A 25828-nucleotide genomic window follows, 5' to 3' on the forward strand; every position below is an offset into this window, starting at 1 on the left:
ATCGATGAACTGTTTACCGAAAAGGCTTTTAACATAATCACTAGTTAAAAACTATTTTTTATTTTAAACAGTAGAGACAATAAAAAATTAAATCAATTTAATTTCATTTGTTATTATTAATTTTAGAAATATTTTGTTACGTTAGTCGATATCATTTTTGTTTTTGTCATTATTTATTAATTTTTTTTCAAGGTAAAGTTTCAAAATAAATTGATTTTTATTTCATTTTTAAACAAAATAATTATAGAATATATAAATTTCACTTGCCATTAAGCTGATTTCTCTTTTCTGACCAACCAAGCCAAAGCCCAGTCCTCCTCAATTCTGTCTCTCTCTCCTCCCTATCTCTCTCGCAGCAGCTTGCAAAGGTAATTTTCCGTCAGAGCTTGAAAACCCTAGAACTCCCAAAACCACTACCACTAGCTCTCACTCTCTTCCTTCTTCTTCGTGTACTTCTCCAATTGGTACTTGCTCTTTCGCCTTTTCTCATTCCTTCTGATTCTTCCTTGTTTCGATCTTCACTACCTCTCTTTCTCATTTCTCTTACTCCTTTTGTTTAGCTATTTTTCGATTGCTCCATTTCTCCACCGTCCGATGGCCGAAGGAAAGCTCGATCTGCCTGAGGATCTCCTCTCCTCTAAACCATCCGATCACTCCTGGACCACCCCTAAAGGTAACTCTCTCAGTAACTACTTGTAATTATCCTCTGAGTTAATGTTAAATTTTTCGTTCTATTGATCTGAACTCTGCTGCATCAAGCTACTCCTGGAACATCAAGTTCGTTTATTAGTTTTTTGGTGATAATGAAGATCAAGTGTTGTTTTTTATTCTTTAATTTTTAATGAAATTATGTGTTACTTAGGTTATTGTTATTGTTTTTGTTATTATTCTTGATCGATTTAGTTTTAATATCTCTGTACAATTTATGATCTGTTTACAGTCGTTTTAAATTAATTAGTTTTTAATGCGTATTTACCAAATTTTCAGTTTGTTTTCTTTTATGTTTTTTTTTTCATTTATTTTTATTGTATATTTTTATACAAGCAATCCAATTACTGTTGGGCTATTATCAAGTCGTTTAAGTGTTTAGTATTGCTGTTGTTTATGACTGAAATGTGAATTTCATATCACTAAGGAAAAAGAAATTATAATCTTTCACAACATATCCTGTTATGGATACCGAATTGACTTTCAAGTTATGTGCGTGGGTAATGAATCTGATCAATAAGCTTAATTGTTGTAGATAACCCCAGTCTTCAAACGTGTAATGATTCTGTTGTTGTATTTATCTGTTTTCTTATTGTCCCAGTGGAAGCTTTGGGAAGTGATGAGGAAAAAGTCTCTCTGGGGTTAAATGGTGAGATTAAAGGTAGCTAAGTTTGTTTTTCATTTTTTTCCTGGCAATTGAATACTTTTTCTGATAATAAAATTTGATATTCTTTTTATCGCCTTTCCACTGTGCATAATCGTGTTGATCTACCAGTTATCACAGATCAATTGGCTTCAGAAAGCAGCATACCTTTATCTCCTCAGTGGCTATATAGCAAACCAAATGAGAACAAGATGGTATATCCTAATTCAACTGAACAGCATTATTTAATTTTATTCTAGTCTGTAATTCTTACAATAAATATAAGTTCGCTTGCATCAGCTATTATCACATGGTTTCACCTGCAAACTCATGAATTTGCAACTTTTAATGCGTGAAAAGAGATATTTATTATGAGTTGCACTTCCTATGTTGACTCAAAATTTATTACCATGCAGAAGCAACTTCCTTTCTGCCTTTTGGTTTAAAATTCTTTTTACTTCTACTTTGTAGGTCATTGAACCTGGGTTTTATATATAGACATTTCTGTTGCTTAATGATAAACTGTATGAAGAGAAAAGAAGAGCATACTTTATGTCTTTGTCCTCTTGCATTTCTCGTGCATGTGTCTTTCCTTTGGGCTTCTTTAGTCTTCTGAGGTCTGGAGTTAAAGTTACACTACAAGTGAAACTTTGAGAAGTGTTGTATTATTCTTGCTTGTTATCTCCGAAGAATTCTAGAGCTAATTAAGATGAAAAACTCTTAACCTCTGTTTGTTATGGTAATTTTCATCTTAAAATGATTTTAAAGATCAATCCATAACATCCTACTAGGGAGTTTATCAGATGCCACTAAGCCTTAGCCTTGAGACTCTATTTTTTCTGTTTGTCATTTGTCCTGGCTTGATCTTTTTATGATTTTTTTCTTCCAATGCTATCATTAGCGTTTTTTTATGGTGGGTCACTTTCTATGGGTGTATGACAGGACATGCGTGCTCTAACTTCAGTGTCTCTTGGGAATTCCATTGATCCAAGCCTGAAGGACGGTTGGCGTTTGGAGGGAACTGAAGACAAAAAAGATTGGAGAAAGACTGTTACTGAGAATGAAAGTAATCGCCGTTGGCGTGAAGAGGAAAGGGAAACTGGTTTACTTGGTCCTCGAAGAGATCGTAGGAAGATTGACCGTCGTGTTGACAGTGTTTCTATCAGAGAAACAGTTGAGAATAGAGTTTTTCCATCCCCTGATCGGTGGCATGAGGCTAACAATCGTAACCCTGTGCATGAAGCACGCCGAGATAGCAAATGGTCCTCTCGGTGGGGTCCTGAAGACAAAGAGAAGGAACCACGAACAGAGAAGAGGATGGATGTGGATAAAGAGAAGGATGATGCTCACAATGACAATCAATCTTCTATCATTAGCAACCGTTCAGTTTCTGAGCGTGACTCAGATTCTCGAGATAAGTGGAGACCCCGACATAGAATGGAGGTTCATTCAACAGGTTCCACTACCTACCGTGCTGCACCTGGATTTGGACTTGAAAGAGGTCGGGGTGAAAGTTCAAATTTGGGATTTGCTCTTGGACGGGGAAGGTCAAATGCCATTGGTAGATCTTCATCTGCAGGCACCTCTACCGGTCCTCATGCATACAACAGTGGAAGTGTCATTGGAAAGCCAAACGTCATATCGGAGACATTTTGTTATCCAAGGGGTAAGCTTCTTGATATCTATCGCAGACAGAAGCTTGATCCATCTTTTGCTGCAATGCCTGACGAAATGGAGGAATGTTTACCAATAACTCAAGTTGATGTTATTGAACCATTGGCCTTTGTTTCTCCTGATGCTGAAGAGGAGGTAAGTGATTGGGCTACTGCAATTTACTTATCTGTTCTCATAACATTTTTTCATTTAGGTTTGAGCTGATTATCTGATCTTTATTGGGCTTCTGATGGTGACAGGTTACACTTACTGATATATGGAAAGGGACAATCACAAGTAGCGGGGTAGCATATAATTCATTTAGAAAGGGGAGGTCAACTGAAAATGTTTCTGGTATATTAGTTCTAATCACTTTGACGTTTTTCCATGTTCTACTTTGTTTTTTTTAATCTGAATTTTCTATGTTTTCTTTGTTTATGTGCAGGCGCTGGAGACTATGAATGCAATGAAGGAAAACTGGGTGTCCTCTCCTCAGTTCCCTCTGATGATAGTGCTGATACCTTTCAAGATGCTTCAAACAATGGCACATGTCAAACTGACGGTGGCCATTCCTCTTGGATTCACGATTCACATTTAAATGTGTTAAATGGTGAGCATTATATTGGATTTTGCCATTATATATGTCAGAGTAAAATTTAATATATATTTTAATAAGAAATAGATTACTCTGTCGCTCCCTCTTTTTATATTTGAACAAAGTTGAATTGCACATTATTCTAGAAAAAGAGGTTGATCATCAAGGAAACAAGGTTACTGCTGATGGAGTCACTACTACAGTTTTGGAATGCAATGTTGCTGGAACTACAAAAGTAAGCATCAATACTTCCTCTGCTGCTTCTCCGATTGACATTAGAGATAATGGGCAGGGAGTGAGGTCTGCTTTGACTAATTTTCCTGCTGATGAAGTTGACTCGGCCTCTCCTTTTGATGTTAAATCTAAGCTTCCTGACGATTCAAACTCGCTTTTTGTTCTCCCCTCTCCTGATCAAGACCGTAGTAGTGCTATGTTGCACTTGGCTAATAAAAGTGATGCAAAAGATCTGGAAAGGAGTACACAACTCGAGGACTTCTACTTCTATTACATTGATCCTCATGGGAATACTCAAGGACCATTTCTTGGAGCTGACATTGTCTTGTGGTTTGAAGAGGGCTATTTTGGAACAGATTTGCCAGTTCGCTTGGCAGATGCTCCTGAAGGTACATCTTTCCAAAGTTTGGGAGAGGTGATGCCACACCTAAAACTGAGGGGAGTGTATCCCAGTTCTGAGAAGGAACAATCTGGTGCTTTAGGAGGAAATTTGGAGCCTGGTTTACCTGTTGCTGCTCCAGAAAATACTGATGTAATAAATGAGTTGTGCCAGCCATTATCCGATTTAAATAGCCTCTCTGCTCAGCATGTTCAATCAAGAATGTCAGAGCCTGAAAATCCACTTCATTTGCCACATTCTGAGAGCCAAAGCTTTCATGATTTTGTTGCACATGATGAAGGTTTTTCCTTAATTTTTTTTTTTCAAATTGTTAAGCAAAAATTTTACATCTAATTTTACTGATTAGATTTTCTTCCTGTATACTATTCTAATGATGCTTCAATTTTCCAGAAATTGTTTTTCCAGGAAGACCTGGCAGTAGTGGCTATCCTACCATGCAATCATCTGGGAATGTTCATGATCCTTTAGCAAAATCTAATGGTTACCCATCTCTTCAAAATGAATTGTCGAAACCTGGCTTACCATATCGGAGTGATAATAAGTTGCATCCTTTTGGCTTATTCTGGTCTGAGCTTGAGGGCTCTCAAAATAGACAAATTGAACCTGATATCCCTTCCAGTGTGGGAAGGCCTGCTCCACTCGGTGCTATGACCGATTCAGCTGCTGTTGCAGAGAAATGGTCTGATTTTTATAGACAAGATATTCTTTCTGTCCCCAACTCATTTCAAGATGCCACTGCTGCTCGACATTTGTCACATGTTGAACAAGAGCCTAATCGTTTTGACCTAGCAGAGCAGCTAATGTCACAACAATTTCAGCAGCAGCAGCAGCAACAACAACAACGAAATATACTATCTCATTCACACTTGAATGAATCGCTTCTAGAACATGTTCCAGGTCAGAATCTTATGCGTCATCAGCAGATGGTCAACCGTCCTGTGCCAGACCTGGAACATCTTTTGGCACTTCAGCTGCAGCAACAGCGGCAGCTTCATCTCCAAGAGCAACAGCAGCAGTTTCATCAACAGCAAAAGCTTTTGCAGGAACGACAACAATCCCAAGCTCGGCAAGTGCTTCTTGAACAGTTGCTTCATGGCCAGATGGCTGATTCTGGCCTTGTACAATCACATGTTGATCCTATTAGAGCCAACAATGTTCTTGATCAGGTTTTATTGGAGCAACAACTTCTACATGAACTGCAACAACGGTCTCATCACCCTCAAAGGCACTTTGTTCCATCTGTAGAACAACTTACTCAAGCAAAATTTGGTCAGACACCACAGCAAGATCAGCAAAGAGATTTATTTGAGCTATTATCTCGTGCACAGCATGGGCAAATGCAATCTTTAGAGCATCAGATTCTTCAGGAACAGCTGCAGGCCAGACAGTTGCCTATGGGATTGAGACAGCGGATGAATATGGAGGAGAGTCATATTGGTTCTATGTGGCAACAGGTTAATGAAAATGATCAGTTCTTCAGAAGTTCTGTTAATCATAGAGCTCATTCTTCAGGAATTAGCCCATTAGATTTTTATCAACGGCAGCAGAGGCCACCACATGAGGATCAGTTGAGCCACCTTGAGCGAAATCTTTCATTTCAAGACCGACTGCAGCAAGGGCTTTTTGAACCTGGCTCAATGCCGTTTGAGAGGTCCCTGTCTTTGCCTGCTGGTGTTTCAGGGATGAATATGGATGTTGTAAATGCTATGGTTCATGCTCATGGTTTAGATATGCAGGAGTTGAGCACCCGAATGCAATCTGCTGGTCAAGTGGGAACATTGTCTTCTGGTGGCCACTTACATAATTCTCATCACCCTGTGGTTCCTAACCAATTCCATGTTTCACATCTTGATGCTATTGATGGCCGTTGGCCTGAAGGCAATGGGCCGGTAGCAAATGACTGGATGGAATCCCGAATTCAACAATTGCACATAAACTCTGAATGGCAGAAAAGGGAGCCTGACATTAAGATGACTGCTAAAGATTCAAGTTTATGGATGTCAGATGAATTGAATGATGATAAATCAAGGCAATTGTTAATGGAATTGCTCCATCAGAAATCTGGTCATCCACCTTCTGATACACTTCATATGAGTGATGGATTGTCTTTTGAGAAGAGGTCAATGTCAGGCCTTTACTCTGGATCAAGCTCTTCAGGTCACCCTCTTTCTGTTATTTCAGACCGGGAAGCCAGTCTAAACAACTCACTTGCCATAGGTTCTTATGGTTCTAATTCTTGTGAACTAGCTGAGGTTTCATCAGCTGGTGAACAAGCCAGCAGCATGGGAAGTACAGAAAGAGTACTATTTAGATCTGAATCAGGTGCAAAATGTGAGGGAATTTTATCATTGTTAGGCGTTAGTGAGACTCAGGCAGTTCTTGGGGATTCTAACTTCGTTGATAAGTCCGCTATCAATAGAGAGTACCTAGAGGTAGAAGGAAGGAAGTATGGATCCAAAATACAGGGTACGGCAAAGAGTTCTGTTGCTGATGTTCATAATGGCACAGCTGATCAAACAAGGTTGGCTGCTATGGATCATGGAGAGGTTCCAGTTCATGCTCTCAGCAGGCATTCTTCTCTTGGTGTTTCTGGTAAGTTTCTCCTTACTTTCTTTTTCTTTTACTTTTGCAAATTTTCCAATTTCTTTTTGGTGGAAATGCAGGATTTTATGATGACAAAATTGGACAACAAAATTCATATGCTGAAGATGTCAGCTTAAATCAGTAAGTTTATCTTTCTTCTTCCTCTCTTGCTTTCTGTCCTTTATTTTTTTGCTATTGACTGAGGAATCCTGAATTGTTAGAGTAGAAGATATGATGCAACTTGCATGTGAACACATCAGTTAGTAGTTCATTTAATTTCTTAGAGTAACAGATCGTGCACATTGTTACATTCGGTGTGCACATTTGGTATTTTCTTTTCAAGTTTGATATTTCCCCCCCTTCCTTTGGTCTCTAATAAAAATGGATCCATGGTTGTATGATTCCAAACAACTGCTCGTCAGACCAAAAACAATTCTACTCATTTCAACTTTCAGTTTGCTACAATGACAGTATTTTGTTGCAAGAAAAGAGGAGTAGGGTTAAGCAGGGTGGTAATTTCTTTGAAGAGGAATGAAGAAGCTCTCTTCTTTACAGAATAGTCGCATGGAAAAATTGCACATTAATCTTCTTGTATCTTCTAGAAGGGTTTTGTTTATTAATAATCACTATCCTCCCAAGTGATAGGTCAAAAAATTGCAAATTTTCTCTTATCCTGTTGGCTCATGAAATATTTCATTTAAATTGGTTGCTGCATAGCTCAAGGCATACGGAAATATTTTGACTTGGAGTGTTTTCCTAACTTGCTGACTTTGTTCTTTTGAAAAGAGTCTGGCTTCTTGTTTCAAAGTAAGGTCTCTAGATTGTGGAGGTGTCTGGATTCTTGTTATCATGCACTGAAGCTTTATATTAATCAATTTGCTCATTCTGCCAAATTCACTCACGTAAACAAAGATGTTATATGTATTTGGAACGATTTACTCGTCTGCCCCTTAACTATTAAATTCCTGGAATTTGATGTGTCAGTGCTCCATATGGTAGGGTGACTGTACTATCCAAAGGGCAAGAGAACATATTGTTGAGACGATCACCTGTCTCTCGTGCTTCATCATCTCAAGGACTATCTGATCTGGTCTCTGATACAGTTGTCAGGGGGAAAAGTTCAAGTAGTATTGAGGGTATGCTCTCATCTTTTTTAGCATGCACTTTATGTCTCTTCATACATCCTGATCTCTGCAACCATCATTGCAACAATTGAAGAGGGTCTGCCCCCTAAAATTACGGTTTTCATGTGTGTATTATGGTGCTCATTAGTAATAATTTTTTAATGTAAAATTTTCAGGGGGAAATCCAGTGAGCCAAACTACTGATAATACAGCTTCCGGCAAGAAAGATGTGCATTCCCGAAGAACCTCATCTTGTGGGGATGCTGATGTGTCAGAGCCATTATTTATAGACATGCTTAAAAGTAATGCCAAGAAGACCACTGCTTCTGAGGTCCATATGACAGCAGCAGTGTCAGAATCATCAGATAGCACACAAGGGGCCCGAAGTGGCAAAAAGAAAGGTAAAAAAGGGAGGCAAATAGATCCTGCTCTCCTCGGTTTTAAAGTAACAAGCAATCGGATCATGATGGGTGAAATTCAAAGGATTGAGGATTAACCAATGTCGTTCTGTAATTTCTTTTTGTATATTATTCATTTACAAGTTGTATAGGTTCATAGTTCTTATTTGCCAAAGCTTTTACAGATCATAATTTTTTCCCAGTTTCATTTTTCACCACCTCAGAGATAATTGATGATGATACGTGGTAGGTAGGTGTTTTAATGCCTGTAAATCCACATTGGGTACGGTAACAGGATCTTGTATAGATCTAACAATCCTAACATTAGAAGATAATCAGTTTCACAGCCATTTTTCTCAACAATGTGCTATGTTCCCAAGCCACTAGCACTTTCTCGAGTGTGGTTTTTAACTGCTATTCTTCTTTCACATCACACTGCCTGACCTCAGCCTTAGCAGAAATCCTATCCCGAAACAAAATGGATTTTCATGCAATGTTTCTTGTTTTCTGGAAAATTAACAATCAAACAGGACCATTCAATGAGGTTAAATAAGCGCCGAGTTTTGAAAAGGATTAACAAAATATTGACAAGTGAAATCCATTTATTTGTTAAGTGTTATTTTATATTATATTTTTAATATTTAAACTGTATTTTTTATCATTAAATATACTTGTAATATCTTAAATAACATTTATTTTGTTTTATTATTATTACTAATAGTATGTGATTTTTGATTTGTAATAATAGTAAAGAAAATTAAGGTTTAATATATCATTCATATGCATGCCCATCCACTTTTCCTTATACATTTCACATGATATAAAGAAAAAGAAATATTTTGTATTTGCTTATTTTATGTATGCATATTATAAGCAATTATTTGATAAGAAAAAATATATAAAATTGTGAATATTAAATTAAAGTGTGTTGCTATTTAGATAAATCTTTTAAATCATAGCTACTAATACCAATTGATTATAATTTTTTTTTCTCTCTTCTTGAATTAAATAAAAACAATGAATATAATAATAATAATAAAAAAACTAAATTTACACCATAATTTTATATCAATAATTTAAAAGATTTAATAACAACGTGCGGACAAGTAGTTGATTTTATGATTTGCATGACAAATGGACAATTAATATCATTATCTGCAAGGTTCCATGATATTTGCTCATGAAAGCCAGCGACCCTTGAAGAGTTGCATGACTGTTTTACCCATTATCCACTCCAACTCAGGAGATGATAAATGTACTTGATTGGCAATTGAAAAGGCTGCATCTTTTGCTCCAGTGTAACCACATTCTGGAATAACAAAAGGGAAATCACTGCAAAAGCATGTTCAATCTTACCATTAGCGTTTCTGTTAATACTCTCCAATCCTATTGTCTTGGCAGATTAAGAAGAAAAAAGATCAAAGAGTGACCTGCCCCACATGACACGGTTTGCACCAAAGCTGGAGACAACTTGTGAGAGAAGGGGCGATAAATCTTGGTATGGGCATGACATTCTCGACACCCTGAACAGGGCACTGAATTTAATATATACCTGCCATTACGTATGAAATATGTATGGTGGCAATTAGAAATATGAACTCTTAAAGCATCATTGTTTGGCATTAATGGGTGGAAATACACAGACAGAAGGGTGAGTTCTTGAAAACCTTACCAATATTTGATGCTCTAAATCATATTTAACGTTTCTTGAAAATAAGATGCACTGTTGCTCTTATTTTCATGAGCTCTACCACAGTAGTGTTGGTCAACACCAATGGCAATAACAGTGCTGGGACAACTCATGCTTTGCATTTTCATTAAACCAAGCACTTAAACCATACCTGTGGGAATCCGGATAACTTCAGAAGCTCAGAAAAGACCAGATTTTCTTCATCATTGCTGCACGAGATAAATGCATGAGTGTGACCTCTCACCCAATCAAAAGAACCATTGAAAACCAAAATAACTTACGTTGGTGGCTTGCAGAAACCCAAATGATCAATCAATACTACTGTTGAAGGAAATTCTGTACAAAGTTCCAGAATTTCTGCAATATGAAGATCAAGTCCCTGGAAATTTCATCTTGTGATGCTAACCCATACAGTTTGCTTAAAAAAACTAACGTAGCATTACAAGACTCGAAGGTTTTGTTGATTCTATTTTGGCTTTTGAGGTGAAAGGATGTGTGAACAGTTAGTACCTTAAAACACATGAAACCAACTGGTACCCCAAGTTCTCCTGCTTTGGAAAACAATGCCTTCCCAACATTATTTGTCATCTGCACAGATCATCAAGTATCATAATTGTATTTTTGGCTCATCATTAATACCTTGCACTGACTGTAGACGAAGAAAAAATGTAGATCAATTCAGCAGTATATTATTGTGAATCACAAGATTAGCACTTGAGTTCTAGAACAACCAACATCACCCCCTTCTCCATTTGAGCTAAACCAAAAGATTTAAATATGTATATAATATATATTGATTACTCTCATGCCTGGTCAAACTCTGCTGTTTAATAACTTATAGTGCTCACAATTTTTAAACATGAATAAATTCATCAGGCTGATTATCTCAGAGTGCAGATCCACAATTGTTAGTTCATGCATCCACAATATAACTTTGTAAGTTCATAACACAACATCAGAAAAACAGTTAGTTTTATTTCCTTTATTCTTCAAGTGAATCCACAGGGCAGGCTACTGGGCTGAGAAAATAATTCACTGCCTATCAGTTCATTTCATGAAAAATAAATTATGGGTGAGCTTTCCTTACTACCCTCAAATACTGAGCTACCTAATCCAATCAGAACTGTCTAATCAACAACAATTTGAACCTAAAAGATTATTACCTTTTGATCAAATGGCCACAAATATGGATTAAATCGAACAGCACGATAACCATCCTAGTATGGGAGATGAGGAAAAAGTGTCAAAATTATCTGTCAAAAACAGTGATAGGGTTATCTTATATCAGGCCTAAACCTTCAAGACAAGTTCTTCAAGCTGTTTCAGTCCAATTCCATCTTCTGCAGGATTTGCAAGGCAGCAACCAACAAATTTGGTTGGATACTTCTTCAGGACACTGTCCAATGAAAACTTCTGAAATTATGCAATACTTTATAGTGCTGTGCTGAAGAATATTTAGAGTGAATTAAGAAAAGAGTCCATGCAACCGATAGAAGGAAAACCACCATCAATTTTCCAATGAGAGCTATGTGAATGAGCGAATCAATCTTGGGAAGATAAATACTAGATGGGTCACTTCCTTCTCAAAATTATTGGAGAAGAAAGACATGCTTTGCTAACACATCACTCATCTTCTGTTTTTCAGAAAAAATCAGAAGATCTACCGGTTGAACCTAACAATAAGTCAACCACTGATTCATCACTCCAATTTCTAATTCCATTATTAGCTTCCTTCAAAATATGCTACAACTTGTTCAAGAACCTTCAATATTCTTTCCGCTGTACTTTTGTTTAATGCACTTTCAAACAAAACTAGAAATGTGTAAAGTGGGTTAAAAATTTCTCTATCAATGTGCACAAACCACGCAACCTAAAGCACACCTTGTCACTAAAGAATGATCAAACATATGATTAATGGGCTGCACAATTAGTGCACCATCTACACCTGCTTCTTCCATGTTCTGCAAGCATAAATGAAAACTCCAAGTTAGATTGAGACAATCATGAAGATCATGAAATATTTTGTCAAGCATATAAGGAATCACTCACATATCCACTACAAGAAGCCAAGAACTAACTGGTCCTCTAAATATCAAAACTATCTATACAATCAAATATACAGATATGAAATCACTTAACAAGAATTCATTATACTACCACAGTGGAATCACATTAAATAGAAGTCATAATTTTTCACAAAACCCCGCGAAGATTATGGTATGACAATATTTATCAGTACATTTTCACCAGTTACCACACTAAACAATCTGATTAACTTCTAAATTTGCTCTGATATGCGCATATCTTCAGTAAGCTCTTAAACTGTCAATACCTTGTGTACTGTTAAAAACATAAGACATGTTAATAAAAATTATTGGTGTTCACATAATGATACCCAAAGTTTTTAACAACACTTTAACACTAATTTTTACAACAAAATATGTTAAAAAGGTGTTGCTGAAAGTTATATCATGAGAATGAATCATAACTTCTGGCTTCAAATATTCCACCAAAATAAACACAGAAACATGAACCATCTACACAAATGTAGGTTTTGTGAAACAATGTACCTGAAGCAAGAATTGTACTTCTCCACTCAGCGTGGGTTCTTGGCCAGGGAAGTAAGGGTATTTATCCGCAGCCTTTACAACACAGAGAAAAAACAAAATTACAGAGCCACAATGTGGATAAAAAAAAAAATTATGATTGCCATTGATGGAAAAATAATGCAAAAATATTAATCTTAGCTTTGAAATTAACGAAAACTACTTTGGTGAAAAAAGAAAAACAGAAGCTTCTGGAAATGTAATGGGTTTGAGTTACCTCTTGGGGAGATGCCCAGACGTGAAGATGTGAATCAATGATTTTGATAGAATTGGATTTAGTGTTGGGTTGAGTGGCCATTTTTGCCGATGGAGCTTTGATTTGTGGTTTATTTGAAAGGGTTATAGGCACTGTGAGTCCAAGAAATGAAGGGTGAGAATAGCGAGTGAAGGCAGCAGCTGAAATCAAAGGCTTCAACAACCCACTGGCCATGGAGAAGATAATGATTTAATAACTCATAATTTGGTCGAATTTTCTTTTCATAAATAGCTAAATACCCATCCACCCCTTCCATTTACTTAAAAAACAAAAAACTGAATTTCAATAATAATTATTTTAAGGACGAACAACGATTTTCGTATTAATTAATTAAATCTTATAAAAATTATTTTTCATAATTTTAAATATTAATACGAGTAAATTTCATGAGTTATAAAAAAAAAATTTCGAATTCATATCGAGAATAAAAATTAAAAAATTTTTAAAAATTTTTTAAAAATATCATATGAATTTGATTCTATTATAATAAGTATTGAAAAATTAATATAAAGAAACATTATTTTTAGTTAAGGATCTGTTTTATTTGAAAAATAAATTAAAATTTATATTAAATCAGACTGAATTAAGAAAAATTCATCCAAATTCCAGGTTGTTATTTTATACTTATTTCAAATTACTTTAAATGATTTTTTTTTTACGTTTAATGTAATTTAGAATATCGTAATAATTAGTAAAAGAATAACTGTTCCATTCGAGTTTATCGATTTTAAAATTAAAAATAAATTAAATAAGTTGTTTCAAATAAAAAATTAATTTACCAAAGAAAACTAAATTTTACTAACTTAAATCAGCTTGACATTTTTTCCTTAAAAAAATGAAGAAATTCTACAGTCTACTCGCTCACTTCTGTTCACAGCGGTGGATTTCATAAGGTGAAATTTGTCATTTCGTGTCGAGTCTCGATTTTTCCGTCTCTCTCTGAAATCAAATACCGCCATTAGCCCAAAGCTCCGCACTCACGCACTTCCATCAATGGCGGCTACATTTACAACTCTGGTAATTTTCCTTCCTTTTCTCGGCAACCAATCATCTCTCTATTTCCTTTGCTGAAACCGTTTCCTCTTCTTCTTCTTTTCTCAGCCCAATGTCGGTTCCCTGCCAGGTCAGCGGAACGCATCGCAGGTTAAAGCACTAAGTCTCGCTTGCAATGCACCCAGGCTTCCTGCGAGAGTTAATGTTTCCCCGTCTTCATCGAGCTTGTTTTTCTCGAATTGGCTGCGTGTCAACCCTCTTACTTTACCTCTTTCTTCTCAGAGAAAAACCCATCTTAGCGCAATTCGAGCTAGTGCTGAGGTTAGGGTTTATGCTTTAATCAGCTGTTCTTTTCGGTTTGGCTCGGTTATGTTGTTTTCATTTGATTGCGTGTATTGAAAAAATTTTGAGCTTTATGTTTAATTTTAGGTAGCAGAGTTGCAGTCTAAGGTGACCAACAAAGTTTATTTTGATGTAAGCATTGGGAATCCTGTTGGGAAGCTTGTTGGAAGGATTGTTATAGGATTATATGGTGATGATGTCCCCCAAACAGCAGAGAATTTCCGTGCATTATGCACAGGTTATATTTGTTGTGTTGTATGAACTTTTAATTTTCCTCCTCCTTGCCTTTTCTTTTTAATCCTTTTGTTTTTACCAACTTTGAGTATGTACTTGGTTTTAATTTGGCGTCTTTATTAGGGGATAAGGGCTTTGGCTACAAAGGCTCTGCATTTCATCGTGTCATCAAAGATTTCATGATTCAAGGAGGGGACTTTGATAAAGGAAATGTAGGTGCTCCTTCACTCTTTAGATTCTTTCATTTGCTTAGCTTCTATGATTGACATACTTTACTGGCAATTTATGTTATTAATTATGATTTGTGTCCCCACTTCACAACTATATGATCAAAGATATCAATCGTTCTGTAGTACCTGTGGCATTCTGTCATTATCAGAAGGCATAATTGCCGGCTTTTTTTTTTAGTTAACCAGAAATGTTGAGGCGAAAATCCAAGATCAGTTGCTATATTTTGGGGTCTCAAATATCTTTTAAATATTGATCTGTTTAACAATCCCCATTCATCAACACTGACATAGCAATGCCCTCTATTCTGAGAAATATTATATTAATGTGCAGAAGAATAGAATGCATTAAGATTAAGGTTAATGGATACTTGATCTAATAATCAAAGATGCACTAGGATTCAAATATTCCCAGAAATTGAAGTGTATACGGCATATGCATTACTAAAACTTTCAAGTTTCAACTAACACTGCGAGTGAGGCATTTATGAATTATTTGGATAATAATAATCCTTAGAGTTTGAAAATTATTGCAGGGAACTGGAGGTAAAAGCATATATGGTCGTACATTCAAAGATGAAAACTTCAAGTGTAAGTTTGATGATCACATGCTTCTCTTGTAGTGGATTGGTAACTGTCCCCAGTAAATCCTACCTTTGTGGTTTCTTTGTTTGAGTATGGATGAGGATTAAGACATATGGTCCCTTTCCTATTGCTAGTATTTTGTTTAAAACCTAAACAGGCTGAGAATAGAAACATTTCTGTTTGTTCTGATATTTGACCAAGCATATGTCATTTGGTGGGGATTTTATTGATTAGGCATACCACCTTGTGGTCATTTTTCCTTTTCCATGCTCTATATTGAAACTTATATTCCATTAGATGTAATATTCTGAAATCTGGGATGTTTTGCAGTGTCCCATGTTGAACCAGGAGTAGTTAGCATGGCAAATGCAGGCCCCAACACCAATGGAAGTCAGTTTTTTATTTGCACTGTTAAGGTATGGCAATTTCTTCATTTGTAGTTTATGTGCATATTCATATATATGTGCTTATAATATATATGAGTGTGTGTGTGTATATATTAAATAGTTTCTGTTATATGAATGCTGCTAAGATTTTATCATAATCTTGTATTTGAGTGAATAAAGTAGCAAGTAATTACTACTTTTAGAGTATATTTTGGATTAATCCTTTTGCTCAAACTATCTGTGCTATGTGAGTTGGTTGATACATCTAGTTTTCTAACAGTAGGCCAAAATTTCCTGATTTGAAGATTACTGGACAAGGGAATCTGAGAATGGTGATTTTTTTTCCCTTTACTGTCCAAAGTTTGCTCTAACACTCTGCTGTTGGAGGGGGAAGACTTGTAGCTAAATGAGCTTAAATTTGTCTCTGCTCTTCCTAGTTGGGGCAGTACAATAGAAAAAATATTGTTTGGGTGGTTGTTTAACCTGGTTACCTTCCCGTCAGTCTTGCCACCCTTCCTGTATAATTGCTCGTTTGACTGCTCATACCAATCCTGATTTCACTACTAGAATGCAAGACTAATTTTAATTTTGATTTTACTGATGTGGCTTCTTTTCTTGATTCTGGTTAATATGGCTGTACCTACTTAAAGAATATGAAATCAATAGACCTAAGTTTCTATTTTGAGTAACAAATATTAATGGTATACCTATTAGCATGTGTTTCTGTTGATCAACTATAAGTAAGACTTATTAGTTAGTCCAGGCTTTGAAGATTTTGCAATTGCAGCTGTCTGACTATGAGGTATTGATATATTTATCCTTATTTGGCAAATGGCAGACCCCATGGCTGGATCAGAGGCATGTAGTTTTCGGGCAAGTTCTCGAAGGTATGGATATTGTGAAGTTGATTGAGTCGCAAGAGACAGACAGAGGAGACCGTCCCAGAAAGAGAGTGGTTATCAGTGACTGCGGTGAGCTTCCAATGTCCGAGGCCTGATCTTATGAAATTTGAGCAGTCCGGTTTCTTGGTTCTCAACTTTTGCTGCAAGAGTTTGATTTGGACCACTTGGATAAGTTTCTCCTTTGATGACACTGTAAGCAGTGGAAATATCGAGCAAGGAAAATTTTCGATTGTTCAGTATCCGATCTAAAAATTCTGTTACACATTGTTTTGATCTGGGTGTTCATGCGTGCCCATGGCTTTAATAAAAAAACATTGTACTCTGAAACGGAACGGAATGCGAATTCCCTAGTTTACTTGGCCAGATTTGAGCTTAGTAACTGAGCTAAAAGAATTGGGTAGAGTTGAGTGGAGGGGGTTAACGGTCTGGTTTGAAATCAGAATCACATTTCGTAGTTCCGATTAAGGCTAATGTAGGAATATTTTAATCATGGTACCAAACAAAAGTTAAATAATTAATTTTAATAAAATACAATTACTTGATAATAAACCGTGGCCTATTATTGTTACGAATACTCAAAGAGTTCTACACTCATTTACCAATGGCACTCCATCATTGGTTTGGTGTTATGCGCATGTAATTTTCATGGAGGGCCAGTTTATCGCCTATGCAATTTTGAAAGAGATATCAAACATGTGGCTGGTGATTAAGGAAATTTCCTATCAATGGACTTTTTGATACAAGAATTTTGACTCGGCCTGTACAAAATTCAACTCGGAGGTTTAAAAATGTGAGGTGAGCAACTTTGAAAGATCAAATCAGAAAAGAAAGATGGAAGTAATCTTGGAGATAGGAGTTTGGTGTTGTTGTCGATGATTCCCTGCAAGAAGATACCAAAGATAACTGATCAACCCAATCCCTCACAGTCGCAGACCTCAACAGATCCTTCTGCTACTAAACAAATTCATCACGACGGGGAAATTGGCGAGAGCAACCGCAGGGTGCCCATTGTTGCCACTGTAAAGGACAGGGATGATGATGGAGGCAGCAACAGTGAAACAAAGGCAAAAGCTGTGGAGATTTAAAACCAGGTATCACCATTTCTCTAATATGTAGCCATAAGGTGTGGTAATTTCCAGTTTGAATAATGTGAACATTTACGCTGAGTTGGGCTGCAAATGACAAAACAATTCTTGAGACTGAATTGTGGGATCTCTATTGCAGTACGAGTAGCTTCTTCGTTCTTTTCTCTATATAACAGTAGCTTTTGTTTCCGTTTTGTGTATTCAGAAGGAGCCTATGCCCAAATATAGATAAGGGTCAACAGGCTCAATTAGCCTATGTCCAAAAATTCTACTACTTTGCCCCTCGCGGAGGATTGTCTACATTCACGGGCCATAAGAACTCTATCAAAGGCTGGGTAGAGGGGTTTTTAGTGGTGGAGTTAAAGAAAAGACGGGGTTGGCTTGAGAGTTTGATCTCCCTTGGGAAGCCCTGGGAGAATGTCTCTCTAGGTTGCAACGACCTACCAGCTGAGCCTTACCGATCAGTCGGATTCCTTCAGCTGACTTCTGTGGATAAGAAGTATGACGTCGAAAAGTGCTTGTACGCGTCTAACCTTCGGAATATTAAGGACGTGGGTATCTTATTTTATCTGCCTGTGTTAATTTTGTCTTTATGACGCTTTGCTGAAAATAGTTCTAACCTGTCTTATTTTTGTAGCTCTTGCAGCTTCTTTAGTGAAAATGGACCAGAAAAAAGGGTTTTACAAGGGTTCTGTGAATTTAGCCAAAAAGTTTCGAAAAAAGGGTTTTATAAGGGTTCTGTGAATTTAGCCAAAAAGTTTCCTCTGTGAGGAGGGTGTTTCTCCTTTTATCCCTCTCCTTTTATCCCTCTCCTTTTATCCCTTAGTGGCGTATAATGAGGTTTTCACCATTGGGTCACGTGTCTCTGCTATACTGATATGGACGTACGGAAAGATCAGATTCCTGATACAGGCGTAACGGCCTCTGATTCTCTCCGGGCGTACATGCTGAGGGACCCACAAGATGAATGGGTCGGTTTCTTTCTTGGCTCCGAGCTGGAGAAACGTATGAGTTGGGAGGGCCTGATTGAGAAATTCAGATGGAACTCTGTCTTAAAGCAGAACGGGCTGGAACTGGTTTACACGGGAGACTTGAGAGCTTCCAGATAATGGGCTATTGTCATGAGTCTGACTCCAGACTGGAATGAAAAAATCCAAACAGTCATCACATTTATTTGAGTGGTTACTAATATATGAAATGATAAATAAACTTTACCTCCATTTAGTTCTGCAATTTCAAAATATAAATATTCAGTTTATGCAATTTTAAGATTTATTTTCTCGAATTTTAAAATCACCCATATTCAATCATATACAATTCAAAAATTATAGTTATTTGGTTAGAAGCTAAATAGTTGACATTAAAAAGATAGATATTAATTAATGTATTCTTAAAAATAGAAAGATTAAATATTTAAAAATATAAAAAATTTTACCAATTAATTTTTTAATTTTATAAAATACATTAAAAATTTGTTATTTAATTTTTTTTCATTAATTTTAACGGTTAAATATTATAAAAAAATTTAAAATATTTTTAATATAAAAAAATTAATTAAAAAATTTTAAAAATTATTTAATAAATTGTTTAAAATTATATTGAATAGTAAATTTTTTAATTAATTAATTTTTTTATATATAAAAATTAAATAATAATTATGAGATGGGAGTAATTAATATTTAGTATAGGTTAAAAAAACAACAGCTCCACAGATAGTGGCGGCTGGTACGACTGACTGACCTGTGATCCTGATCGTGAAACGTGTAATCAGACAAAAGGAAAGCGAAAGCGACACATTATGCGGGGCTTGGAGTTGGCGTTGCGTAATGGGCCCTCTCTACATCCTCCGTTTTGATTCTGTCGGCCATTATTTTCCCAAGCAATATTTGTTATTAAATACGTTTCTTAATCATATGATTATGATTTGATTTTGCCTTCACTCTCTTTTGGTCCTTTATCTTGGCTTTCTATTTGGAATGATTTTCCATTTCTTTCTAAGATTAATATTAACATATTCAAAAAAATCATTTTATTTACTTATTTCTTGGTGGTAAAAGCACACCACAAACGTCACACTTGGCAAGAATCTAATCTTGAAACCTTTATAAAATTTTAGATAATCTTTAACTTGAAGACTCAATTTCAAAATCTCTCCACCCTCGGAAACGAATATTTTTGTTCTCTGATATGATATGCATATGCAGTAGTATACTGAACCAAATGACGAGCCCACAACAAAACCGAACAAACAATGTATATTTACGATGCCATTTGAGACAGGTAGACAGGAAAAGATATTCACAAGAAGATTTACAAGTTGAAATTTGTTGCAAGTTTCAGGCAATGACTTTAAGATCAACTGCTGATTGACCTAAAAACCTAAACTCTATGCAAACTAAGCCAAACTATACCAACATTTACACAAGCTGACTGACGGAGCCTAGTTTAGCTAATGACTTGCTCAAGAATAAGATTTTATTAAACCCAAGTTGTAAAGGAACCTCTCTGATCTAGATCGAAACAGATTACCAAATGAGAATCTCCTGTGTTCCTGAAGAGGAGTTGATTGAGCATCCTCATTCACGCGGAGTATAGTCAGTCCAATCTCTTTTCTAACTACTTCAATTGTTTCACTCTTCACTGGATGTCCTGATACATCAGTCACATAGAAAACGTTTACAGCCTGGGAACCCCTGGTCGTAACCTCTGCTTGAGTCACTGAGAGACCATTTTCTCTAAATATGCGAGTCACCTCAGACAATAGGCCAACCCTGTCTTCACTGCAAAGTTCAAGTCTTATACCCTGCATTTTGAAGAGTCGAGAACATGAAGCGTGAATCATAGAAAATCGGAGACTAACATCAAAGTCGAACTATGCAAATGTCTGTACCTCAGGAATTCTCCTTTTAATAGCTGCCTCTAAACAGTGGATTAGCCTTTGCCTCTCTGCTTCAGAACTAACAGGGGAACCGTCCATATGCCTGATATAATATTCCTAGCCCACAAGAAGAAATGAGATCCTATGCAGCAATTGTTTTATCAAATAGGGTACAATAATGAGAAATTAATAAGCAGTAAAAATAACCCGTGATTGAGTAAGAAGCTCAACTACAACAAACACATTGGTTTCAAGATAATGAGAATCTTAGAGAATGAATTTGACTTTTGGAAGAAAAGATTTTCAACTTGAAGTAAATTATCCCAAATATTAAAAAAAAAAAAAGCATGTTGATGGAATTAAGCAAAACCTGATAAGCCTCTGGCCCTTCAGCTATGACAGTTGCATGATATACAACATATTGCATATCTGTTAATGTGCAGACAGCATCAAAGAGTAGCTTAGGGTGGTCAGGGCACCTCAAATTCACAACAGTGTATCCCTTATCTGCACAATTTTCCACTGTTACAAGGGGTTTGCTCCGTTCACTTGCTGACTCACAATCTGCATCATCCATGTCATAGTCACGATCAGCATACATCATCTGGTGCAACCTCCTTTCCTTGTGAGTGGAACCCACTGATACAGCTGTATTTGCACTCCATTTATCTCTATCTCCTTTCAGGACATATAGGAGGAGCTGTTTGATCTCAGTGAGCCTATCAGGATGATCAATAGGCAGTCCTGTAGCTTCATCAGTTATGTAAACAACTGATGCCATTCGTGAATTGTGGGTCCAGACTTCTGCAGCCACCACGTTGCATTTGAGGTCAGTAAGAACAGCGAAAACTTCTGAAAGCAAGCCTGGGCGATCTCTTCCAGTCAATTCAATGATCGTGTTTTGTGTGGCAGCTTGAACACCTACAGACTGTCTCAAGGACTGAAAACTAAGTGCTCTTGGTCCCAGCGACTGTGACATGTAAAATAACTCATCAACGTAACATTAAATTCACTTGGCTCCACCAAGAGAAGATGCTAAATTTTCATGGTACGGACCAAACATCAACCACTGCTTCTTTATTGTGTAGTCCTTTTGTTATTCATGTCTCAGATTGTGGTGTCTGATTAAAACAGCAAAATGTGTAGTCTACAACTTAAGTTACAAATAACTTGTCAAATTGACTGGCACTGTTTCTTCCATGACTTTCAAGACCAACATATTTATCTTTTTATGAACTTTACTTCTTTTTTTTTTTTTCTTTTTCTTTCTCCTTTTTTTTTTCCTTATAAAAAAAATTCAAAAAGTTCATCCTTAACATTGAATAGGAGAATTTGAGATTGAAAAGTTCTCCTTTGAATTGCATTGGATTTCCAGTAGATTTTTGTCTTTACCAAGTATTCTAATTTACAATATATGAATATTTTTTGTTTTAAAAAAAGAAAAAAAGATCTACCTGTTTGATTTGTTCAGCCACATCATCCTCAGAGAGCTTATTGCCATGTTGATCTGTGACATGAAACACTGCAAATAACCATTGAAGACAAGAAAATCAACTATACAACGACGAGTTACAGACCCGCCCAGTTAAACGAAAATTGAAAAGCAATGGGACCAAAAGCTAACCATCCATGAACCATTCCCCATCAGAAGAAATGTAAGCTCGTCTAATTATAAGATCCAAATCAGTCAAAACCTGAACCACCTCCAACAAGCTGCCTCGCCTATTAGCGCTATCAACCTGAAAAATCATCATACGAAAGCTCAAATTGTTAGTATCCAATGAATGTCTGATAAAAAGATAATCCCCCAAAAAATGGAAATGATTCTATCAAACACCTTAATCAAAGTGGCTTTCCTGCGCGACGCATTGTCGACAGTAACCCTGCAAGTCAACCATTAACAGAGGCACAAAATCAAATACTCATGTGTCAAACCTTGAAACTCCATCATTTCAGCTCGAGGAATGGAAATTTCACGAGAAAAACAATAATTCACTTGAATTCAACCAAAAAAAAAAAAAAAGGAAACGATGAAATCCCAAGATAAACCTGAAATCCCAAATAATCACAAAAAATAAAAGACAATAATACCTAGGAGGGTTCATTCGAATGACAAGCTTCTCAAACTCATCATCCATTGTGAGAGAAGGAGACCAGCAATCCATTTCAACAAAAGAAGGATAGAAATTTTCGTAAGAACGAAGACCAGAGGTATCTGTAGATAAATGGGTCTGCTCTCTTTCTCGGCACTTCCTTGCACCTTTGGATTCTGATTTCAGTTTGCGGCTGTGTGTTTGCTGGGGTGGGGGCGGTTCGGTGGCTCTTGACCACAAGTTTTGGAGGGACCTCAACTGAACTAAAAATAATAATAATAATAAAATCATATAAATTAGAGAAAAAAGAAAATAAACAGAGGAGAGGAGAAAGAGAGTATTAAAAATATGTTAAATTTAATTTTTGATTATTTTGTACATTTAGCTGATTAATCTATTCAAGAATTGTTTTTTAATAATATTTCTAATAGAAATACAAATGTGCTTGTCCAGATGTTAATGGGGGATTGACAAAATAGTAAAATTAGGAAAATTGGAATTTGGGAAATAAAACAAATTGAGAAATGAAAAGAAAAACACCTTTTGTACATCAACACAACAACATAGTGATGCTAACAATGGAAGCCACTTACCATATATCACGTGATTCGCACCTGGGATGATAGGGTTTGTTGGTGTAGATAGCTTGTCTACACATTTTTTGACAAATTAGCAATTTTTGTATAGTTTTGGCTTGGCCATCTCTTTCACATGCAACAAATAGGATTGGTTGCTTTCTTTTTCATTGCTCATGTCTTTGCAATTTGCCTACACCAGTGAATCCCACCCCACCCCACTTGTCACTGGTCATTGTGGACTAACCCAATTGTCCCATGCATTTTGGAAGGTTACAAAGTTAGCTGCCTAACTTCTTATTGTGGTGGGAAGTGCATCACATTTGATTTTCCATTGAGATTTTTTTCAAATTCATTTTGTTTTTGATTGAGATTTAAATTCAATATTTTGTAGTGTTGGATTAACTCTATTATCATAATAAAAGAAAGTTTATTTAGTAACTATAATCTTTCAATGAAACCAACAAGTGTTGGTTTATTTTCATGTTTTTACATATGTATTATTTCTTTTTAAATAATAAAGGAGCCTCACATCTATTTCTATTTCTTATATATTCACATATTAATAAATCAATGCTGAAAAGTGCAACTGAAGGAATGCACTTTTAAAAGTGTTTGAATAAAATTCATATTTCGATTTAAAAAATTAATCTATTTAAGATAGTCCATTTAAATGGTTAGAATAAGTATGAAAATTAAACCATTCAAATTTAAAATCAATTTATATTAGTAATATTTAAATCTATTTTAAACTCAATTAAAAATTAATGTAAATTACTTGATTTCATTTAAAATTCTATTATTATTATTCAAATAAAATTAAAATCAATTTTAATTTTTAAATAAAAAATATATAAATATTATTATAAAATATATTTTTTATATTAAATTAATTATTTATATAAATGGATTTCATTGTAGAAATCTTATAAATAAAATTATGAATAATATTTTTCAAATTCAAACCATTATAACCATTCAAACTTATTAGAGTTTGATGGGATAGAGCAGTACATGGTAGCTTGCTCAAAAGTTTCCTAGTCAGAAATTTTCTTAATATGTACAAAATATTCAATAAAAGACTATTATTTGATTCACATAAGCAGAAAGAGAGAATGCCTAAAAGTAAAAGTATTTTTGCAATATATATAACAAATCTGCAAAAATTTGTATGAAACACGCTCAAACTCAATCCTCAAACCATGATCTCTTCAAATTTCATCCTGCATCCTACCAAATCAAGAGGAGTATTAATATTTGGTACTGTTATTAACACAAAAAGGTCAAAAATTTTTTGAAAAAAGCACCTGATTTTTGCAGACTTGGATGAAACTGCTGATCAGAAGGACTGAAGCTAGCAGCCAATACTAGAGACCACAATTCATTTCACTCAATTTTTTTCTCCATCAGAAGCTGATCTCTCTCAATTTTTGAGTGTCTTGATCCTTGAAAATCCTCATCGGGATTTTGCTGCTGTGGTTGCTGATTCAAGGAATTTAGGTTGCTGCGGCTCTGTCCCATTTGCTGGTAGAATTGGTTCAAAGCTTGAGAATTCAACACCCCATTATGTCCATCCTGGGAAAGCCCGAGCTCTAGACCTGGAACTTGCTGATTACTACCACTAAACATAGAATAAAAACTCATCAAACCCATGTTAATATTTGGAAATTCTACCCCATGGAACCCAGATTTTGGCAAGGTATTAGAGTTTTCATTTCCAAAATTGGACGCTGAATGGCTTGTATTTGAAGCAAAACTTGCCCCAATTCCACCGACAGAGGGCCATATCCCACTTGCTACATTAGATCTTCCCAAATTATTACTCATCATTGCCCAATTGGCCCTCTGTCTGGACCCAACACTTGGTCCCAGCCCTTCCATCTTCGTATGCAATCCTGAAGGGGAAGAAACAGAGGCCCCTATGGCCGCAAGAGCTGAAGCAGGAATCGTCCCAGTACCAGTTGCAGCAATAATCGATGGTTCAGCTTGTTGTAATAGCCACTGAATCGTTTCTCCATCTGATTTATGACCCAATTCTCTGGTCAATTGAAAAATCCTTGCAGCACATAGAGCTGGCATCCTTATCCTTCTACCTCTACCATCCACTTTCTTGTGCCTGTCTTTGTTGGAGCTTCTCTTCGGTGCTAGTTGCTTTTTGGTATCATCTTTATTTGCAATCATAATCTGAAAATCCTTGACCTCTGCAGGGCTCTTGTTGTTGTTAGACTCTGCCATGGTTGGTTTTTTGGGAGAATTCAAGAAGGTGGGCAACTCTGGTTGATGGTGATATGGGCCACCCTTTTGTTTCAATGTGAACAGAGCCTCTTTGGTTGAAGAATGTGACTTCAAAAGGCATATGCTTTTTTGTCCTCTCAATGTATTTGGCTTCTTGTTAAAACATTGGAATCACTAAGTTTCAACTTAAAGTTATTACTAAAATTATTTTAAGATAACTGCATTTGTCTTTTCTTTGACCATTTGGTATTGGGTTTTTATCTTCAATCATTCATCTACTAATTCATCCACTTTTGAATCACCTGCCTTGTAATACAAATCCTTAGTATAATTTTTTTTTTGATAAAAAAAAAAAAAAAGAAAAAAGAAATGTGAAGTCATGGGCAAAGTCTTATTGCAGAAA

The 25828-nt window shown here is 35.9% G+C and overlaps 5 protein-coding genes across 12 annotated transcripts; 2 read left to right on the forward strand and 3 right to left on the reverse strand.

Annotated features, from left to right (window-relative positions):
* Positions 1-269: 269 nt before the first annotated feature.
* Positions 270-8698, forward strand: LOC110629964 (protein ESSENTIAL FOR POTEXVIRUS ACCUMULATION 1). 6 transcript variants are annotated; one of them, XM_043949845.1, is made up of 12 exons: positions 270-464; positions 561-673; positions 1244-1369; positions 1484-1566; positions 2294-3160; positions 3265-3358; positions 3450-3614; positions 3746-4513; positions 4624-6825; positions 6897-6957; positions 7801-7952; positions 8117-8698. In XM_043949845.1, the coding sequence occupies exons 2-12, from the start codon at positions 595-597 to the stop codon at positions 8434-8436; spliced, it is 4917 nt and encodes a 1638-aa protein (XP_043805780.1). In that variant the 5' UTR covers positions 270-464; positions 561-594; the 3' UTR covers positions 8437-8698. The 6 variants fall into 6 exon arrangements, with proteins under 6 accessions (XP_043805780.1, XP_021632897.1, XP_043805782.1 ...); XM_021777205.2 differs by having other exon boundaries at positions 1310-1369; XM_043949847.1 differs by having other exon boundaries at positions 270-673; positions 7816-7952.
* A 677-nt stretch (positions 8699-9375) lies between these two features.
* LOC110629965 (4-sulfomuconolactone hydrolase) lies at positions 9376-13110 on the reverse strand. Its single transcript, XM_021777208.2, has 10 exons — positions 12852-13110; positions 12599-12670; positions 11910-11989; positions 11325-11424; positions 11192-11245; positions 10539-10616; positions 10310-10407; positions 10180-10237; positions 9769-9890; positions 9376-9670 (listed from the first exon to the last, which is right to left on the reverse strand). Exons 1-10 carry the CDS (start codon positions 13062-13064, stop codon positions 9517-9519), a joined length of 1029 nt encoding a protein of 342 aa, XP_021632900.1. The 5' UTR covers positions 13065-13110; the 3' UTR covers positions 9376-9516.
* Positions 13111-13746: 636 nt separating this feature from the next.
* On the forward strand, positions 13747-16922 carry LOC110629010 (photosynthetic NDH subunit of lumenal location 5, chloroplastic). The gene is made up of 7 exons (XM_021775844.2): positions 13747-13907; positions 13992-14204; positions 14313-14463; positions 14583-14671; positions 15223-15277; positions 15602-15687; positions 16496-16922. The coding sequence occupies exons 1-7, from the start codon at positions 13884-13886 to the stop codon at positions 16652-16654; spliced, it is 777 nt and encodes a 258-aa protein (XP_021631536.1). The 5' UTR covers positions 13747-13883; the 3' UTR covers positions 16655-16922.
* A 2959-nt stretch (positions 16923-19881) lies between these two features.
* On the reverse strand, positions 19882-22854 carry LOC110629332 (ACT domain-containing protein ACR4). Of its 2 annotated transcripts, none has more exons than XM_021776246.2 (7): positions 22614-22854; positions 22360-22405; positions 22147-22261; positions 21977-22044; positions 20893-21450; positions 20535-20639; positions 19882-20447 (listed from the first exon to the last, which is right to left on the reverse strand). In XM_021776246.2, exons 1-7 carry the CDS (start codon positions 22685-22687, stop codon positions 20106-20108), a joined length of 1308 nt encoding a protein of 435 aa, XP_021631938.1. In that variant the 5' UTR covers positions 22688-22854; the 3' UTR covers positions 19882-20105. The 2 variants fall into 2 exon arrangements, with proteins under 2 accessions (XP_021631938.1, XP_021631937.1); XM_021776245.2 differs by having other exon boundaries at positions 20893-21492; positions 22614-22852.
* A 1274-nt stretch (positions 22855-24128) lies between these two features.
* LOC110629440 (transcription factor TCP20) lies at positions 24129-25576 on the reverse strand. Of its 2 annotated transcripts, none has more exons than XM_021776412.2 (2): positions 24498-25576; positions 24129-24413 (listed from the first exon to the last, which is right to left on the reverse strand). In XM_021776412.2, the coding sequence occupies exon 1, from the start codon at positions 25423-25425 to the stop codon at positions 24577-24579; it is 849 nt and encodes a 282-aa protein (XP_021632104.1). In that variant the 5' UTR covers positions 25426-25576; the 3' UTR covers positions 24129-24413; positions 24498-24576. The 2 variants fall into 2 exon arrangements, with proteins under 2 accessions (XP_021632104.1, XP_021632103.1); XM_021776411.2 differs by having other exon boundaries at positions 24129-24420.
* Positions 25577-25828: the final 252 nt, after the last annotated feature.

The sequence above is a fragment of the Manihot esculenta genome, chromosome 13, assembly GCF_001659605.2.
Source record: "Manihot esculenta cultivar AM560-2 chromosome 13, M.esculenta_v8, whole genome shotgun sequence".
Lineage (NCBI taxonomy): Eukaryota > Viridiplantae > Streptophyta > Magnoliopsida > Malpighiales > Euphorbiaceae > Manihot > Manihot esculenta.

Excerpts from the sequence above, each read along its gene's own strand:
- LOC110629964 (XM_043949845.1), top strand. The coding sequence starts at position 595 with ATGGCCGAAGGAAAGCTCGATCTGCCTGAGGATCTCCTCTCCTCTAAA. Across the intron at positions 3,615-3,745 it reads ACATTTAAATGTGTTAAATG|AAAAAGAGGTTGATCATCAA; the intron begins GTGAGCATTATA and ends ACATTATTCTAG. Across the intron at positions 6,958-7,800 it reads GAAGATGTCAGCTTAAATCA|TGCTCCATATGGTAGGGTGA; the intron begins GTAAGTTTATCT and ends TTGATGTGTCAG.
- LOC110629965 (XM_021777208.2), bottom strand. The coding sequence starts at position 13,064 with ATGGCCAGTGGGTTGTTGAAGCCTTTGATTTCAGCTGCTGCCTTCACT. Across the intron at positions 11,990-12,598 it reads AAGTACAATTCTTGCTTCAG|AACATGGAAGAAGCAGGTGT; the intron begins GTACATTGTTTC and ends TTATGCTTGCAG. Across the intron at positions 9,671-9,768 it reads AACCGTGTCATGTGGGGCAG|TGATTTCCCTTTTGTTATTC; the intron begins GTCACTCTTTGA and ends ATGCTTTTGCAG.
- LOC110629010 (XM_021775844.2), top strand. The coding sequence starts at position 13,884 with ATGGCGGCTACATTTACAACTCTG. Across the intron at positions 13,908-13,991 it reads CGGCTACATTTACAACTCTG|CCCAATGTCGGTTCCCTGCC; the intron begins GTAATTTTCCTT and ends TTCTTTTCTCAG. Across the intron at positions 14,672-15,222 it reads GGGACTTTGATAAAGGAAAT|GGAACTGGAGGTAAAAGCAT; the intron begins GTAGGTGCTCCT and ends AAATTATTGCAG.
- LOC110629332 (XM_021776245.2), bottom strand. The coding sequence starts at position 22,687 with ATGGATTGCTGGTCTCCTTCTCTCACAATGGATGATGAGTTTGAGAAG. Across the intron at positions 21,493-21,976 it reads TGGCTGAACAAATCAAACAG|TCGCTGGGACCAAGAGCACT; the intron begins GTAGATCTTTTT and ends TACATGTCACAG. Across the intron at positions 20,640-20,892 it reads AAGGGCCAGAGGCTTATCAG|GAATATTATATCAGGCATAT; the intron begins GTTTTGCTTAAT and ends CTTGTGGGCTAG.
- LOC110629440 (XM_021776412.2), bottom strand. The coding sequence starts at position 25,425 with ATGGCAGAGTCTAACAACAACAAGAGCCCTGCAGAGGTCAAGGATTTT.